Source organism: Delphinapterus leucas, chromosome 14, assembly GCF_059928025.1.
Source record: "Delphinapterus leucas isolate spDelLeu-1000000601 "Yukka" chromosome 14, BTC_Dleu_Yukka2, whole genome shotgun sequence".
In the NCBI taxonomy this organism is placed as follows: domain Eukaryota; kingdom Metazoa; phylum Chordata; class Mammalia; order Artiodactyla; family Monodontidae; genus Delphinapterus; species Delphinapterus leucas.
In genome coordinates this window covers 21,300,156-21,318,306 of record NC_143142.1, presented here as the reverse complement: position 1 = coordinate 21,318,306, position 18,151 = coordinate 21,300,156, and the positions used below count along the sequence as shown (strand labels likewise).

At 43.9% G+C, this 18,151-nt stretch overlaps 1 protein-coding gene across 4 annotated transcripts in view; it reads left to right on the top strand.

Moving 5' to 3' along the window:
• The window catches only part of TTC28 (tetratricopeptide repeat domain 28), a 655,470-nt gene that overhangs the window by 555,050 nt on the left and 82,269 nt on the right, over positions 1–18,151 (top strand). For all 4 annotated transcript variants that reach the window (XM_089894637.1, XM_022550842.3, XM_089894638.1 and 1 more), the window contains 2 exons: positions 1,262–1,480; positions 3,674–3,839. In XM_089894637.1, coding sequence (XP_089750763.1) covers positions 1,262–1,480; positions 3,674–3,839 — 385 coding nt within the window. The remainder of the gene's footprint in view (positions 1–1,261; positions 1,481–3,673; positions 3,840–18,151) is intronic.

The following is an 18,151-nucleotide window of genomic DNA, read 5'->3' as shown; positions in this document are numbered from 1 at the left end:
TTTGGGGCCAATTTTCCAATGTGTACAGAAATCGTCCCTGCTGTTCCAGTTAATAACTTAATAGGGTAAAAGAAGACATTTGCATACACACATACAAATCCCCGCTTTCTACTGATACTCAGACTGTAGGAAGCAGGGCATCCTTGAAGGGCTTTGGGGCTGCAGCATCTGGTCTCCTGCCTCTGCCTGCCCTCTCTTTGGACCTTAGTTCTAGCAACTCTTCCATTTGTATATTTATGATGTAAGCAGATCCTTTGCATTGTGTTCCTTCTAATAATCCTAACTTGAAAGGATGTTGCTTTATCTTTTGTGCTCTCATATTTGAGCATTAGCTTTTAAACTAGATTACAGGCTAGTTTCTTAGATGAAGTGGGATTAGAGGTTGGATCCGAAGACTGAGGAAAAGCTTGAAAGAGAGAAGCAGTTTCATAGAATTAGAGACCTCAGAGGTTTGAACCCTTTGCCCATGGGAATGAGAAGAGACGAGAAGCAAGTGTGTGGGAGCCCAGAATGGAATGAGGTATCAGCTCTAGTGATTATAATGTCACTTGTTATATGTACTGTGCTTTGAATAATGCCTACCAGCCACCTCCACATATAGGGCCTCGTTTAGTCTTTGAGATAGGCAAGACAGCTATTGGGATTCCTTGTTTTCAGTAAACAGGGGAAAGGCACACTGAGCAGATGGACCAGCATGTGTGAGGGCACAGAGGTATAATTTGGTGGAAAATGTGGAAACAGGGCTGGGCAATGTGATGCACAGAGGGGCTGCATCGAGGAGAAATAGAAAGGTGGTCAAGAGCCATGTCCTAGAGGGCTCATCTGCCAAGGCCAAATCAGAATCCAAGCTGAGCAAGGAAGCGAGAGGGTAACCAGAGTGCAGAACATCAGGTCCAAAGAGCCAAGTGAATGGGGTCAGAAGCCAGGAGGCCGGGGAGTAACTCAGGATGTGGGGGGAGAGTGGGCAGGGCTGAGGATGGCTGCTCTGAACAGTGAGCTTTCCTGTGGTGTGGCTGCCAGACAGGGAAGCCTGGTGGCTTACGGTGGGGTGGAATCTGAAAATGTGGGGTTTGAGTAGAGTGGTCACTGCACCCGTCATCTGAGGCAGGGGGTTGAATTTGAAACAGTCTCATTGAGAGTCTGCCACACGTTGGCGTGGAGAGGCAGTGGGGTTTCTGCCTGCCTGGGGTCTCTGTACCTGATAACCCTCTCTGATAATCATACTCCCCGTGGACTCCCAGCCTATCCCTTTGTCTCCTAGGCCATCATGATGAAGCCCTGGCCGTGGCAGAAAGAGGACGGACAAGGGCGTTTGCAGATCTCCTGGTAGAACGGCAGACAGGACAGCAGGACTCCGACCCCTACTCCCCAGTCACTATTGATCAGATCTTAGAGATGGTTAATGGCCAGAGGGGACTAGTGCTTTACTATTCCCTGGCTGCGGGCTACCTGTACAGCTGGCTGCTTGCTCCTGGGGCAGGTAAGATCTCTTTCTGTGGGAACAGGGCAATTAAGACACTAGGTTGTGAAAGCCTAGTGAATAGAGGAGGGAGAGGTGCATTACCATAGATCAGATCAAGGAGCTAATGTCGGCTTTCAGCAAATCTTCCGCCACGGTGGTAGTCCGTGGTGGGGCATTCAATTAATAAGACAGCCCAGCTTTCTCATTCCCCCAAGAAATCACGGCTCCTCGCTGGTGAACGTGGAAGCATTTATCAAGGACGACTAAGAGCAGGAGGATTAATTTCACCAGCAGCCCTATTTTTAGGCAGCTGTTGTTCATTAGCTAATAAAGTAATAAGTCCGAATGAGTTCTTTCTAGATATGATTTAATAATTGTGACCCTTTGTCATGGTACAGTTAAAGAGACTAAAATGATAATGGCAACTCTGTCACAGTATATAAATGAAGTCTTACGCTTGAAATTTCTGAGTTTAGCAAAACCCATTTTTAACCAGTTCATTTGTAAATCTATTTCAGAAGTAAAAATCCCCTTTGATTAAATCAGGATTAAATGTTCAGGCTTTAACAGTTTCACTAAATACAGAACCACTAATTAGCTGTTAGGGCCATATTTTTTGCATAACAAAATGCTGATGGTTTTACCATGCTGGAGACACACCAGATCCAATTAGAGTTTATTGACTGGGGAAGTGGATCTTATAATTGGGAATCTTGAAGAATGGGCTTCTTGAATATCTGTAAGCCAATTTCAAAAAGTTCAACTGCCAAGGAGAACTGACAAGATTTTCTTGATTACGTTTCTGTCCCTTCGATTTAAAAAGAAAATGATGGCTGGATGACAGATCTGAGATGCCTCCTGGGTTCTGATTACATTCTGAGAATGCCTGTATGTTCTATGCTTCAGCCTCACTTTTTTTTTTTTTTTTTGCGGTACGCGGGCTTCTCACTGTTGTGGCCTCTCCCGTTGCGGAGCACAGGCTCCGGACGCACAGGCTCAGCGGCCATGGCTCACGAGCCCAGCCGCTCCGCGGCATGTGGGATCTTCCCGGACCGGGGCACAAACCCGTGTCCCCTGCATCGGCAGGCGGACTCTCAACCACTGTGCCACCAGGGAAGCCCCAGCCTCACTTTTTATAATTTTACCCTTAATTCCATGTTTTTTATGGGCTTTCCATAAAGAACATTCTTGCCTCTGACCTTTTTATGCTAAAGGTTTTAAGTTGTGGTGTTCATGATGACTTGGTGAGCGTCGTGCACTGTGGGATGAATCCCTGTGTATCCCAGCCCCCGGAGGGCCCTGATGCTCAGGAGGACACAGCTGATGATGGAGGCATTGAGCTCTTTCTCTCGGTGGTTGTTATGTTTTGGGAACATGATTTGACAGGTGGTATATCCAAATCCCTGTAACAATGAGCCATGTATAATGAGGTTTCTATTGTTTCTCTTTCCGTTTCTCTTTGCTCTTAATGAGACTCTGAAGCTTTCACCAGGGCTTTAATCCAATCAGAGAGGACCAGCATTTTCCAGGGCTGACATACCTCATCACCATTTGAGAGTATGTCCTGTGTTTATTGCTAGAAAACCACTACGGATTGCCTCAGTTTCATACAGCTATCATTTTTTGCTCCTTTAATCCATTAATGACCATTGACCAGTTGGTCTTATTTAAAGATGGTTTAAAATTTTTTTATCTGGCCTTTACACTACATATTTATTTTGATTTGCTTTTGTGAAACGAAAGGTCTTTGAGTAACACAGTTTCCATTTGGCTAGCTATATCTTTTGTCAGGAGTTCAGTTTCTGAGGAGAATGAATGCACCATGGCATGCTCATGCACTATTCCTGAAAGGAAACTTTCCCTGTTTGGTGCTTCTGAGAAGCACCTATTTTGAAATACGTGAACTGATGTGAACTAATCATCATTCCAGGAGCTTCTGAATATATGTCGTCAAAATCAAAAGCCCTGTCTTGAATTCCCTGTTTTCAAGCACCAAACCTTCTGGTGAAAGCTGTAAAAAGCGTACTGACCAGACTTCTGAAAGCCCTCTCGACACCTTGGATTTCAGGATTTCTTCACATGGTTTGGAGGACAGCATGCTTGTCAAAGAGGTCACATAGCATCAACCTTGCTGCCCACTGTCTTCCGCCTTCCCTTCCCCCACCCCAATCATGTATAATGTTGGCTGTGCCTGTGCCTGTCTTGCTTCAGGGATTCTGAAGTTTCACGAACACTACTTGGGAGACAACACGGTGGAAAACTCCAGTGACTTCCAGGCTGGCAGCAGCACAGCCCTTCCAACAGCCACTAGCTCGGCCCTAGAGCAGCACATCGCCAGCGTTCGGGAGGCCCTGGGTGTGGAATCTTACTACTCAAGGCAAGTAGTGCGGTGCTCCCAATCCCACCTTCAGATATGATCTCAGGGGTTTTCGTTTGTTTTCTCTTTTGTAAACGTCCTACTTGAGCTAATGGAAGAAATCTTCTAGAATTCACACGTTGTGCTCAGTCTATTCACAGTTGCTGCAGCAGAAACAAATACATGTCTCTGGAGTGCAAACCCCTCAGCAGGATGTCTGTATTATTTTTGGTAATTTCCTTTCGGACAAGGAAGGGCCTTATCAGACATGCCCATTTTCTAAGATGGGTTTGTAGAATGTTTAAACATAAACACGACTTCGAATTTAACATATTAGCTAATTAAAATTGAGATGCTTTTTTGGTTATAAACAGATTCATGATGAGTTTGTTTGTACTATAGCTGAACGCCTGTTTGAGAATGTATTACCAGTGACAGGATCTGTGCGTTGAGGGGCTGAGGTGAAGGAAGTTGAACTCCCAATATCGAGGATGGGGAGGAAAATTGCTTTTTTGCAAATATTTTAAAAGTTATATACTCATGGAAATGTCTTATCGTGATTGGCTATTTTATATATAGAAAATAATTTACACAAGGACCCTGCTTCTGGGAAAATGGAAAGAAGAGAGTCCCTTAGAGCTGGGTCATAGCCAGATTTCCCAGGCATCTCAGTCCCCCATCCTGTGATTAACAAATGTTGAGAAGATCCGTGTCAGAAAATCTGCTGTGTGAACTGGTGTCAGGTCCCAAGGACATCTGCTTTTCTCTTGAATGATTTCTTTTGTAATCATGAAAATCCTAAGATATCGCTGTGATTTCTTTAGAGATGCTTAACTCAGACCCCCCGAGTGTGTGGTAGTCATTGCCAGCAGCTGGATTGATCTTTGGGTGTTTATGAAGTCTGAGACAAGCTCCTAGATGAAAAGTAACCATTCGATAATGGAATGTCAAGGCAGGAAGGGGCTCTGGTGGTCATCTAGGCCAACTCCTTATTCGGCACCGAAATGGGACTTGCCGACAGTGAGTTAGTGTCAGAGCTGGGATCAAAACAATCTAGATCTCACCCAGACTCCCGGGCCGGTGCTTGTTCTGCTTTTAATTATCAAAATTAATATCATACTTGAGACAATAGCCAAAGCATGTAAGAATGTCATCTCTAGCTTCTGTTTTTATGAAGCATGAACAGGCGTCAGCCACATGCACACACTGTTGTCCTATTTCTCCCACGGCTGCCGTGCGTCCTGGAGCATCCCTGTCCTTAACACTGGGTAATGGTGTGGTGTTCACAGGGGCTTCACAGTGTGGGAACCCCACGAACTTGGAAAGTAAGGCTACTCCCTGAGATTTAATTATAAATGACCATAAAATAGGTTAGGCCAGGGGTACACAGAACTGCTTCAGCAGACAGAAAGGCGCTTAGGCTAGTCTGACTAATCTGTAACCTGATCAAAGGTATTGCATATCCAAAGCGAGTGTTAGAAGGGAGGGGATGGCCAGCAGTAGAAACACAAGAAAAGGGAGCAAAAGCAGGGCAGACTGTAGCAGTGCCCATTTCTGACACTGTGAAAAGGGGGACAGAATCTTGGCTAAGGGTCTCCAAGTCCCATTGGAAGGCTGTTCTTGTGGTGGACTTTGCTGTCATTATGCTCTCATCCTTCCTGCCTTCCCTCCCTTCTACAAATATTTGAGTGCCTGCTATATGCTGTGTCTACTAGAGATGGGGGAAAGAGTGATGAACGAGGCAGGAATAGCTCCTGCTCTCAGGGAACTGAAAGAAAGTAGACACAGAGCATATACAGTCTCGTAATGAAAATCATTGTAAGTATTTAAATGAAAATGCGGGGCGTAGTGAAAATGTGTAAGCAGGGGTGGGGAAACCTATACTGGAAGTTGCGGAGGCTTCCTTGAGGAGGGGGTTTTTGAGCTGAGCTCAGAAGGATGATGAGAAATAAAGTAAATGACGGCCACCCCAGGCAGGATGTGCAAGGTCTGCAGGAGGAGACCTCTCAGGCTATCCCCGTCCCTTCCCTTGTTCAGGCCTCTGCTTTCTGGTTATCATTTGGTTTCTCATGACATATACTTGCAGATATAAAATGTACCTAACAAACTGGCATTCTGGTTTGTACCACTCTGCGACCTTGGTTAATGAAAATGAGCTCCCAAGAGGCAAAGCCTCTTTGAGCACATTAACAACAGCAGGTTTTCAAGCTTGTAAGGCCACAGTCCAGAGCTTGAACTGAGATGAAATTGTGAAGGGACCCGGGTGTGCGATACCTGCCATCTGAAACCCTGCCCGTGTAGAGGTGCGCTTCTCCCTTACTGCAGCGTGGTGGCCACAGCCAGGGCATTGCAGTCCACACAAACCACTGAGAGGGCTCAGTCTGTGTGAAAATACAGATTTCTCTTGATCCCACTTTTCATGTACCTAGGTTAAAATTCATCATGAGAAGGAAGGGGGTTACCCTTTGACTCTTCCCAGCACCCCTCCTGTTGGACACCATGGTTTAACTCCAAACACTTGTGCCTCAGCAGTTCTTTTTTTTTTTTTTTTTGTGGTACGCGGGCATCTCACTGTCGCGGCCTCTCCCGTTGCCGCTCCGCGGCATGTGGAATCCTCCCGGACTGGGGCACAAACCCATGTCCCGTGCATCGGCAGGCGGACTCTCAACCACTGCGCCACCAGGGAAGCCCTCAGCAGTTCTTTTATATGATACTGGAGGTTGACTAAGTTTGCTTCCTGGTGCCTTTTGAATTAAAAAAATGGCTTTTGGGTTATAGTTCAGCTCTTCTTCAATGGCAGGGAGAGAGGAAGCACTGTAACTTGCTTCTGTTCCCCACCTTAATCTTTTCCCCCTCTTCCTTGTACAGAAAGCTCACAAGTTGGGATGAGTCCTCAGAGGTCTCTAGGATGTTGAGTGGCTTGATGCTCAGGATGAATTTGGAGGGCTGCCCTCAGTAGCTTTGATCCCCAGTTTGAAAGGCAGAAGTGAGGTCTTTCCTGTTGCTTTGGACTAGTCTTATTAGAAATTGGTTCATCTTTTGTGAACTTAAATTCAAGTTCTTGATTATGATATTAAAACTGAATACTTTAGTGGCATGGTTTGAACTCACTAAAGTGGAGTTTTTTGTGAGACTGGCTTCTGCCTCAGTTTCACGAAAACATTTCAATGACAGCTAAATTATTTTTCATCTATAAAATTAGTAAATATTTTTAAAGTGTGGATGCAGTGAACAGTCTCATACTCTAGGGATATAAATTGGTTTAGCCTTTCTAAAAATAATTTGCCAATAGTATGAGAAATCTTAAAAATGGGCCTTTTGACCCCAAAATTCTCATTTTAGAAATGGAGTAAAGATGTATACATAGGAATATTTATAATAGTTCTATATATTATAGAAAAAAACAACTGAAATATCCATAATTATTGAATGTCAAATTATTTTATATCAATATAATATTATTTATATCAATATAATATTATGTTGCAATTAAAAATGTTTACAGAGAATTTTTAAGCACATAGTCAAATATTTGTGACAAAATAGTAAGTGAAAAAATAAGAATAGAATTATTGTATATAGTATAATTCAGATTTTGTAATACATACAAAATACTGATATGAAAAGTAAGAAAAAGTCCTTGGAAGGAAATAGCCCATAGTGTTAGGGGCAATTACAGGTGGATGATGGAATTATAGATGCTTATTATTTTATTCTTTGTACTTTTCCTTATTTTCAGTTTTTTAACAATGAACATATATTATTTTTAAAGTCAAAAATAAATAGCCATGTATAAACAACTCTGCAGTTCAAAGAGAAAAAAAAGAAGCCTTTCTGTAATTTCAATTTACAGAGAATAAAATCCAAGTTTTGGAGCCTGACACCACGATCTAGTTGTAGGAGGGCAATCTGGGTTTCTTTTCTGTTCTTGCCTCTTCGTGAGCGCCATGCTCCGGCCACCACACCTTCCTCTCTGTTCTCTAAATGTACCCTGTGACTCCCCCCTCCACTCTAGCTAAGGCATGTTTAACCTCTGGATCTGTAGCTGCAGCTGCCCACTAACCAAAGCTGTCTCGGTATCTTCCAGGCATCTCTAGTCTAATATATCTAAAGGCTAACTATTTCTCCCCCAAATCAGTCACTTTAATGCACATTAGCAGCTCTTGAGTTCTCCTTAGACAGTTTGGACCATGTGTCTTTCTCAAATGCAAGCCTCCTGCCCCTGGCTGTGGGGTGACATCACCCTCCATGGCCATACAGCATCTGGCCCCTTCGAACCTCTCCAGCCTGTTTCTAGGGGTTTTTGGGTCAAAGTTCTCCCTGAACCACTGCTGCTACCTCCCCTCTACCCTTTCTGCTCCCTCTCACGGCCTTCCAGTCCCCTTCAGTCAGAGTGACCTTTCATAGATGTATTGGGACTGTGTTTCCTTTTTTTCCCACCCATCCCAGAGCTCCCCCATCACACTTTATCCTTTCAAAGGTTCTGATGGTCTTCAGACTCCAGCTCACATTCCTCACACTGGCCTGTAAGCCCATGTGATCTGGCTTCTGTCTGCCCCTTGAATGACACCTCTAGTTCTTCAGTTTGGCATCTCCCTGTGGCTGCCCCAGCCTCCATTCACTGCCTAGGGTAAATCAAGGGCTTTCCCATCTTAAAGTTTTGCACATGCCCTTCCTTCTCTCTGTAAAGTTCTGCCCACGGCTCTTGGTATGACTGGTTCCTTCTCATCCTTCAAGTTCCTACTTAAATGATAGCTCCTCAAAAAGGACTTTCAGAAGCTTCACTGTCAGGTTTATTCACCTCTTCATACCCAGGCCCTCAGGCAGTCCTGCAACATAGTAGATGTTTATTAAAAGTTTGTGTGAACAGCCAACTGATTCTGTGAATGAAGGACTTCTCCCTTCTCCCAGAACTGTCCTTCTACTTTTCCTGTAGACAGTCTAATCTCCCTTTAGATCCCTGTTCAAATCTCACACTGTTTCTGTCAGGACCACCCAATCCCTGTAAGTCTAAATCAGTCTTTGCTGTTCTCTGTGGTCGCTACCAATAGCAATTATTTCATTCTTCCTTGTTTCATAATCACCTGATTTGTGTGTCTTCCCAAGCAGATGGTGATGCCCTGGAGAGCAGGTGCAGTGTCCTTCTCTCTGAATTCTCACTGTCTAACACAGTGCCTGGCCCACAGTGAGACATCAGTGAATTTGAAATTTAGTCACCAGAAGGTGTGCTGTGAGCAGACTCTGTGCTTATGCTGGGCTGGCTCACTGCTTCTCTTTTTCTTGTGGACGTAAAGTACACAGTGTGCCCCTAGAAATTGAGTCTTGGTGCCTGGGGGAACACCTTCATTCAATTACCCACAGTCTGGCCATGATATCCTTGTTATTCTGCAGACCATTTTTGCTGTCCTTAATGGCATCTTGCTGCTAAAAGGAAGTACAGTGCTACAAAGGAGTTTCTGAAAATGGATTTAAAATAAAAGAACTGCTTTTATTAAGTGTTTAATAAGAACTTCCAGTCCCTTCTTCCCAGATCAGAAGAGGCATAGATTGAAACCACCGTATAGAACATGAACCTCCCATAAGGGAGATGTTATGAATTTCAGAGCACATCTTCAACTTTTAATTCTGATATTTAGCCAGAGTCTTGCTGCTTCCTGGGCACCTGGGATGGCGCAGTGGCACTTTGGGGAAGCTAAGCTGACTGGTTAGAACACTAGCAGGGCCGTGTTCAGTGGTAGGTCTGGTCTAAAAGGTGTGCTTCCTCGGGGGTTCTAAATAAATTGCAATTGTAGACTGCCCTGATAATAGAGTAAATATTCCTTCATTGTAAATGAATATGAAACCTTGATAAACTATAGCTGTTAACGATTTTTTTCTTTTGGTGCTTTTCTATATTGCTAAATTTTCTACAGTGAAAGTTATTTTTATAATCAAATGTATTTTCTTATTTCAAAACACGTATTAATTTAGATTGCACCAATTCATAGATGCTCATGACTCCAGTTGGTTCTAGCCTGATAACACGGGGCAACTGTTAACAAGTCTGACAATCCCAAGTGTTGGAGGAGATGTGGGTCCACAGGTATATTATATGTGGCTGGGAAGAAAGTAAATTGGCCTGATGCATTGGAAGATGGTTTGGCATCACCTTCTGAGCTGCGTATTTGCATACCCTTTGACCCAGGTACACACCTTAGGTGTAATATCCAAGAGAGGATCTTGTACATGAGGAAGAATTTCCAGAGCTTCACTGTAAACAATAGCAAAGTCCTGGAAACCCGCACATGCCATCAGTGAGAGAATGGATGAGCAGTTAGTCCCCAAATGGAATATTAGGCAGCAGACAAAAGAGATGATTCATAGTGAACCCCCAAATGTGCCTAAATCTTAGAAGCATAATGTTAAGTGAAAAAGTAGGTCCCAAAATACTACCTATAGGATGACATCCTTTTGATAGAGTTAAATAAAATAAAAATATTCTTTTAGGAATATAGCTAGGTGCAATAAAACTTGTGTGGAAAGGACAGGTAGGGAATGATGGCCATGGGATTTGGGATGGCACTTGCCTTAGACTGGGAAGGGGAGGATGGGCTCTGGGGGAGGCAACAAATGATTAGATGTCAGTTATTCTCTGTTTTTTGTTTTGGCTGGTGGGTTTGTGAGTACTTATTACATTATTAAAACTCAGTAAATACATGAAAACAGGCTGTTCATTGATCAATGATGAACCAAAGATTATGATTAATTCAGTTCCAAAGAGATTTCCCACCCGCCATCTCCACTAAAAGAGGAAAAGAAAACGTTTTTTTTTAACAAATGAATTGCAAAAGCAAGATTGCAACTAGGACACATTTAGTGGATATAAATGGATACTTGATAAACTGATTTAAATTATTTGTATCTGTTCTTTTAAGCAAGTACCCAAGCACTGGTCATTGCTACATCGTTGGCTTATTTTAAATTACAGCGCGCCTTTAAAAGTTTAAAACTATATTTACGGGACTTCCCTGGTGGCGCAGTGGTTAAGAATCCGCCTGCCAATGCAGGGGACACGGGTTTGAGCCCTGGTCCGGGAAAATCCCACATGCTGTGGAGCAGCTAAGTCTGTGCGCCACAACTACTGAGCCTGCGCTTTAGAGCCTGCGAACCAGAACTACTGAAGCCTGCACGCGCTAGAGCCCGTGCTCCGCAACAAGAGAAGCCACTGCAATGAGAAGAAGCCTGTGCACCGCAACAAAGAGTAGCCCCTGCTCGCCGCAACTAGAGAAAGCTCATGTGCAGCAATGAAGACCCAACGCAGCAAAAATAAATTCATTAAAAAAAAACCCACTATATTTACAATATTTTCTAATTCTGGCAAATTGCTAATCAAGGCTGACCTCCCAATTAATCCAAACTAGTAAGGTTTTATTTTACAAATCAAATATTTTTACCCCAAATTTTTTTCAGAATTCTGTGGAATAAAAGTGGATATAATATTTTGGGGCATTTATTTTGTCCTTTAAAACAAAGAGTTTCCAATTGCATTCTAAATTAGGGTAGTGCCATTTTGAAAATATATTATGAGCATGTAGTCAGTCTGTGCCAGAGCTGGTCCTGAGCCTGGAAATATATGCATGAATAATGGCAGGAATTCTTGGCCTTACAGTAGCTCACAGTGTGGAACATGCAACAGATGTGTAAATTATCAATCCACCATGTGTGAAATGCTATGGTAAAGGTCTAAAAAAGAAGGCCATGCCTCGATCTGCCTACTTGGGGGCAAGGCAGTAGTTCAAGAGGTTTCCTGGGAGGTGACATTTGAGCTGGGCCCTGAAGAGTGAGAGGAGCATCACAGGCAGAGGCAGTTCCTCACCCAGCAAGGGCACGGAGGAAGGAAAGGGCCAAGGCCTTCAGGTGATGAGTGGTTGTTGCAAGAGGAGGGCTCCCATCATTTGCTGCAGGAATTGTAGTCTCTACGTCACAGCTGCTCAGCTGCTGCCTCCGGAGGCCCACCTTTTTCTTGTAAGATACCAAGTCCGGCTCCCTTTCTGATAGGGTGGGTTTGCCTGGCTGAATCTCTTATGTCCTGTCTTCTTGTGACACGGCTCAGTTCCAAAGGGCAGGCCTTATCTCTGAGGTGACTCACTCAGGCTCAGCTGTATCTGTTTGAGGGGGAAAAAAAGATGATGCCAGGTTAGGGATTAGAGCACTTGAAGAGACACAGCTGCAGAAATGAGTGGAATGCTCTGTAGACGCTGGTCTTATGCCCCTGATTCCTGAATTTGGATTCCTTCCAAAGAGCTGAGTACAAAATGAGTACAGAAGGCTCTGGTAAGCTTCTTAGTGTAATTCAGCAGCTTAGCGAGAAGGATAAGTGTAGCTGGTCTTTCTGTATGACCTCTGAAATAGCCTAAGTTGAATCCCCTTTTGTATTTCTCATGTACTTTTTAAAAGCAGAGTTCTTGAAATTGCTAGATATGAGTTTTCCCATTATTCATGGGAGGGATAATCTGGTGAATGGTAGAATCAGCCTGAAGACAAAAAGCAGACAGTGGTGATAGAGGGAAAACCGTTTGTGCCTGTCATTGAGCAAGTGTGGGGCCCCCGGGCCTGGAACTGTGAACGGCCTGGGCTTCCCTGGGCCAGGGGCTGACACTTCGGCAACCTGGGCCACAGGGCAGGGGCCACTCTGGTGGGTGTCATGGAGCCCTGGCAAGGGCACTATTGGACACCAGACACTTCTTTTATGTCTTGCCCCAGATCCTTTGTTCATGGTCCCAAAGCTTGGAACAACATTTCTGTTAGAACAAGGGCTGGGGGAGAAGGGGTGGGGTGAATCCACTGACCAGTCCAGTCACTGCTTCCCCTCAGGTCCACATCAACCTTGGCTGGCTGTTGCCGTAACCAATTTTATAAAAATTCTTTGAACTAATCAAATCTCAATATCTCTGACTTTGTACATCCTGCCCTTTGCCCCAGTGAAATTCCCTGGCCTTTTCTTTCTGATTGATTCTGTGTAGCTTTATCTAACAATCAATATTTAAGACATTTAATATATAACTCTTGACTTATCTTGCTTTGGGAAAATAGCCTCAGTAGAGCCACCACGTTCCTCTTTGAACTGGCTAAAATAGGTATTGTTTTCATCCCTTTGTACTTTTTTATCATTTGAGCACAGTGGTAAGGAGGCCCTGGAGAGGTGCCGTCCTTAAAGGAGCACATTTTACTGTGTCAGACCCACAACTCACACTGTGCTGGTGAGGTTTTCCTCTAGTAATGCCATGTAGCACCTCAAAATTTCAGAGACTTATACCACAAACATGTATTCCTTGCTCTGGGTCTGCAGGTCAGCTGGGGTGGTTCTGCTTTAGGCAGCCTTTTGGGCTTAGGTCCCTGTGTCTCGTCTTTCTGTGACTGGTGGTGACCAGACAACACTCAGAGCAGAAGTCAGGATCACAAGAGACCAAGCAAAACAATCAGGCACATTTAAAGCCCTGCTCACCGCTCACTCCTGTTCCATTGGCTAAAGCAAGTCACGTACCAAGCGGGACAGCGATGGGATGGGAGTCTCTCCCGAAGTGACTGTGTGCTGAACAGTGGCCCAGCCCCCCACTCCCACCGCCCCTGGAGACTGGGGAGAGATGAGGATGATGTTCGCTCAGGCTTCATGCTCCTGTTCCCTGCAGCTTCTGATGTGGACCACTTTCTGCTTCTCTCTCTCCCTTCTGAACACAGCGCACACCCAGGTGTGCAAGTGCTCCTCCGTCTCCTCTGATGGCTTCTCATCTTCCTCTTGCTCTGACACTGTGGGCATTTCCCCTGGCTCACACTTGGTTATTGGGCTTTCCCTTGGAAATGTAGTCTTCCTCACGGACACAGATGTGCATGCCTGGCCCAGTGTCTCACTTGATTTCTAGGCTTGACCTTCCCCCTGTATACAAGCAGGTCCCCTGGAAATCACCTCAGGCTCAGCACATCCAAAGTCATACCTTTTCTCAGGTAGCACCCCAATCTGCTTCACCTTTATTTCCAGTTTTTCCTATTTATTTTAAAGTCTCCATCTTTTCCCCCCAAATTCCTTAATTTTGAGGACTTTGAATCATGTGTCCTTAAATTTCCCTCCCCTTCATTGCTGTTTATGTAATCTGTCACTAGTTCTGATCTTACCCATTTGCTTCTAGAATCCCCCTTTCTTCTCTTCTGCTCTGGGCCAGGCTCTTATAAGAACATGTCCACGCTACCAGCCTCGCTGTCTGCCTCCTGCCTCCGCCTCCTCCTCCTTCAGTTCTCCTGGCCCTCTGCTGATTGAGACGTTTTCCAAAAGCTCCACTGTCATCTGACTGCTCCTGCACACATCATAGCCTACAGAGAATGCTGGTGGCCAAGGAGTCCCTGAGATGAGTTGGTCATCAGGCCCCATTGTTCCATACGGCTCGTCCCACTCCAGCTCCTGGAGTCAACCCTCTGTTCCCACAGGGGCCAGGTTTGTCCCCCACCACCTCCACACCATGCACATTCCCCTGAATTTGTAATTACTGTCTTCTTCTGCCAGTGTGGGATCCCCTGGAGTTCTGTCTTCCGGGGCATCGCTTTTCCTGGAAGTCTTAAGCACGCATTGAAGGCAGGATTTGCTTGCACAGGTGGGTAGAAGCCAAAGTGGGGGAAAGTATTAAAGGGAGAGGACAAGGTAGGGGATACATGCTGGGGCTTTCCCCTTTACTCTCAACCAGGATTTAGAAAAGTCTGGGCACATAGTACTCTGATGTGTACTAGTTGGGTAACTAGAATTAAATAGGACAAATTGGCTCAGTCCCAATGGTGATGTCCCTGAATAGTGATCGTGTCTAGTGATCGTGTCTTATCTCTACACTCCAGCTCTTAACAGTGCCTGGTACCTAAGAGGCCCTCAATGAATGTTCCCTGGATGAGTGGATGAGTAAAGGAGGGAGAGAACAAACTGCTGGGGGCTGGGAGGACTGCTTCCCCTGAGCACATGGTCAGTATAGCATCCTTAATGTAAGGTCAGTGTGGCATCATCAATGTAGCAAAGCATGACACAAGTGAGAGCATGTTTCATAGTTACTTCTCATGTTGCTCTAGCCCTTTTCTTCCCACTTCTACCCCTGTGAAGTACTGTGAAAGCACAATATTATCCTCAACACTCAAAGAGGTGGACTTACCCAGATCAGATAATTAGTGCAGACTTTGCACTAACATCCACATTACAAAACTTGGCCCCTAGGCCAGCACATGAAACTCATCTGAGTCTCAGTAACACATTAAACTAGTTAAGGCTTCAAAAGTAATGAGATGTTCTTTGCTGGCTTTTGATAGACTTATGCTAATGCAGTGAGGAGTCACTGTTAATAAACAGGGAGTGGCAGAATTGATTTAAGGACCTGCCACTTCCAAAAACATACTGTCTGATGGAGACAAATTTATCATCGTAAACTAGTCTTTTCCTTTATTCCTGTGTGTGCCGCTCATCCCCCTGCTAATTAGAGACATCAGGAAATAACACTTCATTTTCTGGCAGCCCTCATAGAAGCTTCCTGCTTTTCAGAGGGACTGGGTCCCTTCTCATCTCTGGAGTCAGCCCGTAGCTGTCCTGCCCTCATCCCCTCCCTGCCTCCGCTCCAGGGCCTCCTGCAAGCCTGTCGCTGATATGGGCTTCAGTTCATTTTCTGTGTCCTCATCTCCAGCCTCACAGGTGGATTGAGCAACAGTGGATGCTTCCACCTAAAACTAGAAGTTGGATTGACACATCCCATCCAAGAAATGATAGGGCCATGGGATAACTTTAAGATCTCACTATAAGTTAATATATACATTTACTAATTTAGACTGATGAGGTTGACACTGTATGTGTCTTGTATTGATTATCACCTCAAGGTTGGAGACGGCCTTTCTTGAGAAGATTAAATGGAAAGACCGAGTGATATACAGCATTGATTTCCTAGCCATTGATTTAGCTAGCCACTCCAGACTTGGGTGCCACATCCCTGTAGAGAACTAAGACAGCTTTTTGGGGTTTCCAAAAAAGCTATTTGTTAGGTCTGTGTAGTTTTAGTGTTGTGGGTCTCTACTGTTTCCTTCTATCTCAGCGCCTTGTAGGTTTCATTCTTGGCTGCCCTAATCACAGTATTATTTATTGTATGGAGTTCATTTTGTAATGTCTCTCTCTCTCACCAGACTAGAAGTCCATTGAGTGGAGGGATTGGGTTGTCTGATCCACCATCAGTACAGTACCTGGAACGTGGTCAGCTCTCAGGAAATAGTCATTGAATGACTAAATGAAATGGACCTACCTTTTTTTTCTCCCATATAAACACTGTCAATTCATAGTTATGTTAATGCTGAAGTTAGGAAAGTTTCCCATCAATGCTGGAATTGATCTGGCTACACACGAGAAAAAAAATTTCCAAAGAAGGACACAGATTGAGCAAACTGGACTTAATACTAGAGTGAAATGAAAAAAAAAAAAAGGCAGGGGGGGACTGTGTGTGTGTGTGTGTATACAACCTTTCTTTCAATCAAGCATAAGGTAATGCTTTATTATTATTTTTCTTCTTGTCTGCTTCCTCCTCCTTTAGTCCAATGTTGACTTTTAAGTCCTGGAGAGAAAAACTCTACAGAGTTTATAGTGAGTAAGGACTTTGGATTACAGTGTTTTTGAATGTTGGAAATAGCTAAGTTTAGAAGGATAGAGAATTATAGTTGGAAGACGTTTACAAGGAGAAAAAAGCTGTTTGTCTAACTTATCTTTGAAAATTAGTCAAATAGGCAAGAGAATCCAGGTTCTGTAAAATACGAATTGTTTCAGTTTCCCATGGCAGGTAGGATTTTTCAGTATATGCATGCAACTTTGATTTCATCTTACATTGCTAAATAATATTGACAAGCCAGGATGCATACAATGCCTTGCTGAGTGCTCTGTTATGCCAAGTTAATGCTCATGTTTTAACTCTGACTCCCTATTAGAACCACTCAGCTTGCTTCTTTTGGGAAAGAAGAGAGAAATGGCCTCTGTGGCTGATAGCAGCCATGTGCCAGACACAGGCATACACACTTTGCTAGATGTTTGCGACATCCTCTGAGGTGGTGATTGTGGTCCCATTTTACATAGCAGAAAGCCTAAAGAAACTCAGAGCCATTCAAGGAATTGTCGGGGGTTCACAGCTAGTTAAATGGTAGAACTGGAACTCAGATGTGGGCCTTAGAAAGGGTTTCTCAGAATCAGAGTGCTATACCTCCTGAGGCTCTAGAATTGCGTTTTCAAATGATTTTGTTTGAGGATGAGAAAAAGACAGACAGAAAATGACCCATTCACTGCCTTTCCAGACTTTTGCTGTCCCTTTGGAGATTTTGGTACACTTGTCTCCTCCCCTTTGGAAAACTTCCATTGAGTCTCCAAGTACTGGGTATTCTCCAGTCTCATTGGTCTCAGCAGTTAAAATGGAGCAGAGAGAAATGTAGAAAAATATACAAGATGAAAAAGTAGAGAAATATTCTGTCACAGTGCAATCCAACACAGCATTTAAACAACCTTACTAAGGTGAATTTGAAAGCAAGGAGAATGGTTTCTCACTGAGAAATAAAAGTCCTTTGGCTTAAAGAATATTTTCAAAAAATAAATCCTTCATTACCCAAGGCATTTCTTAAAATGAAAAGAGTACATATCAAGCCATATCATGAAAGAAGTAATTCAGCAGTCCTTGAGAATTTACCTAGTTTCCATTCAAACATTAAAGTGATTGTTTAATCTTACATACAATTCCCTGAACGCTCCCTAAATAATTGCTTTGGTGATTTTAGCTCAACCTTGAAACAGACTTGCATCTGTTGTATATTCGACTTCATTTGAAAGAAAGAAACAGCTATAAGGAAATAGAGACTTCAGAGGTTTAAACCCTTTGTCCACAGGGACTAGAGGAGAGGAGAGAAGTAAGTGTGTACAAGCCCAGAATGGAATGAGGTATCAGCTCTAACAATAATAATACCACCCGTTCTATAGGTGGACTTTATATAACATCTACCAGGCATCTTCACATATATTCTTCAGATAATCTTTACAGTAGCCCTTGGAGATAGGAAGGACAGCTATTAGGATACCTCTTTTTGGGACAAGGAAGTTGAGCCTCAAAGACTGACTTATCCAAGGTCACAAAGCTAAAGGATAAAGTCGGAACTTGAACCCAGGCCTCCAGGTTCCAGTCTATTGCTCTTTCCAACAGAGCCATTTGTCTCTCTCAAGAGGCAAGTATTTACCGTGGATAAGCTTTTGTTAGATTTGCCAAGGTTCATGCAAAGTCTCTGATTGTAATAGAAGTTTTCCTATGTTTGAGACAGAT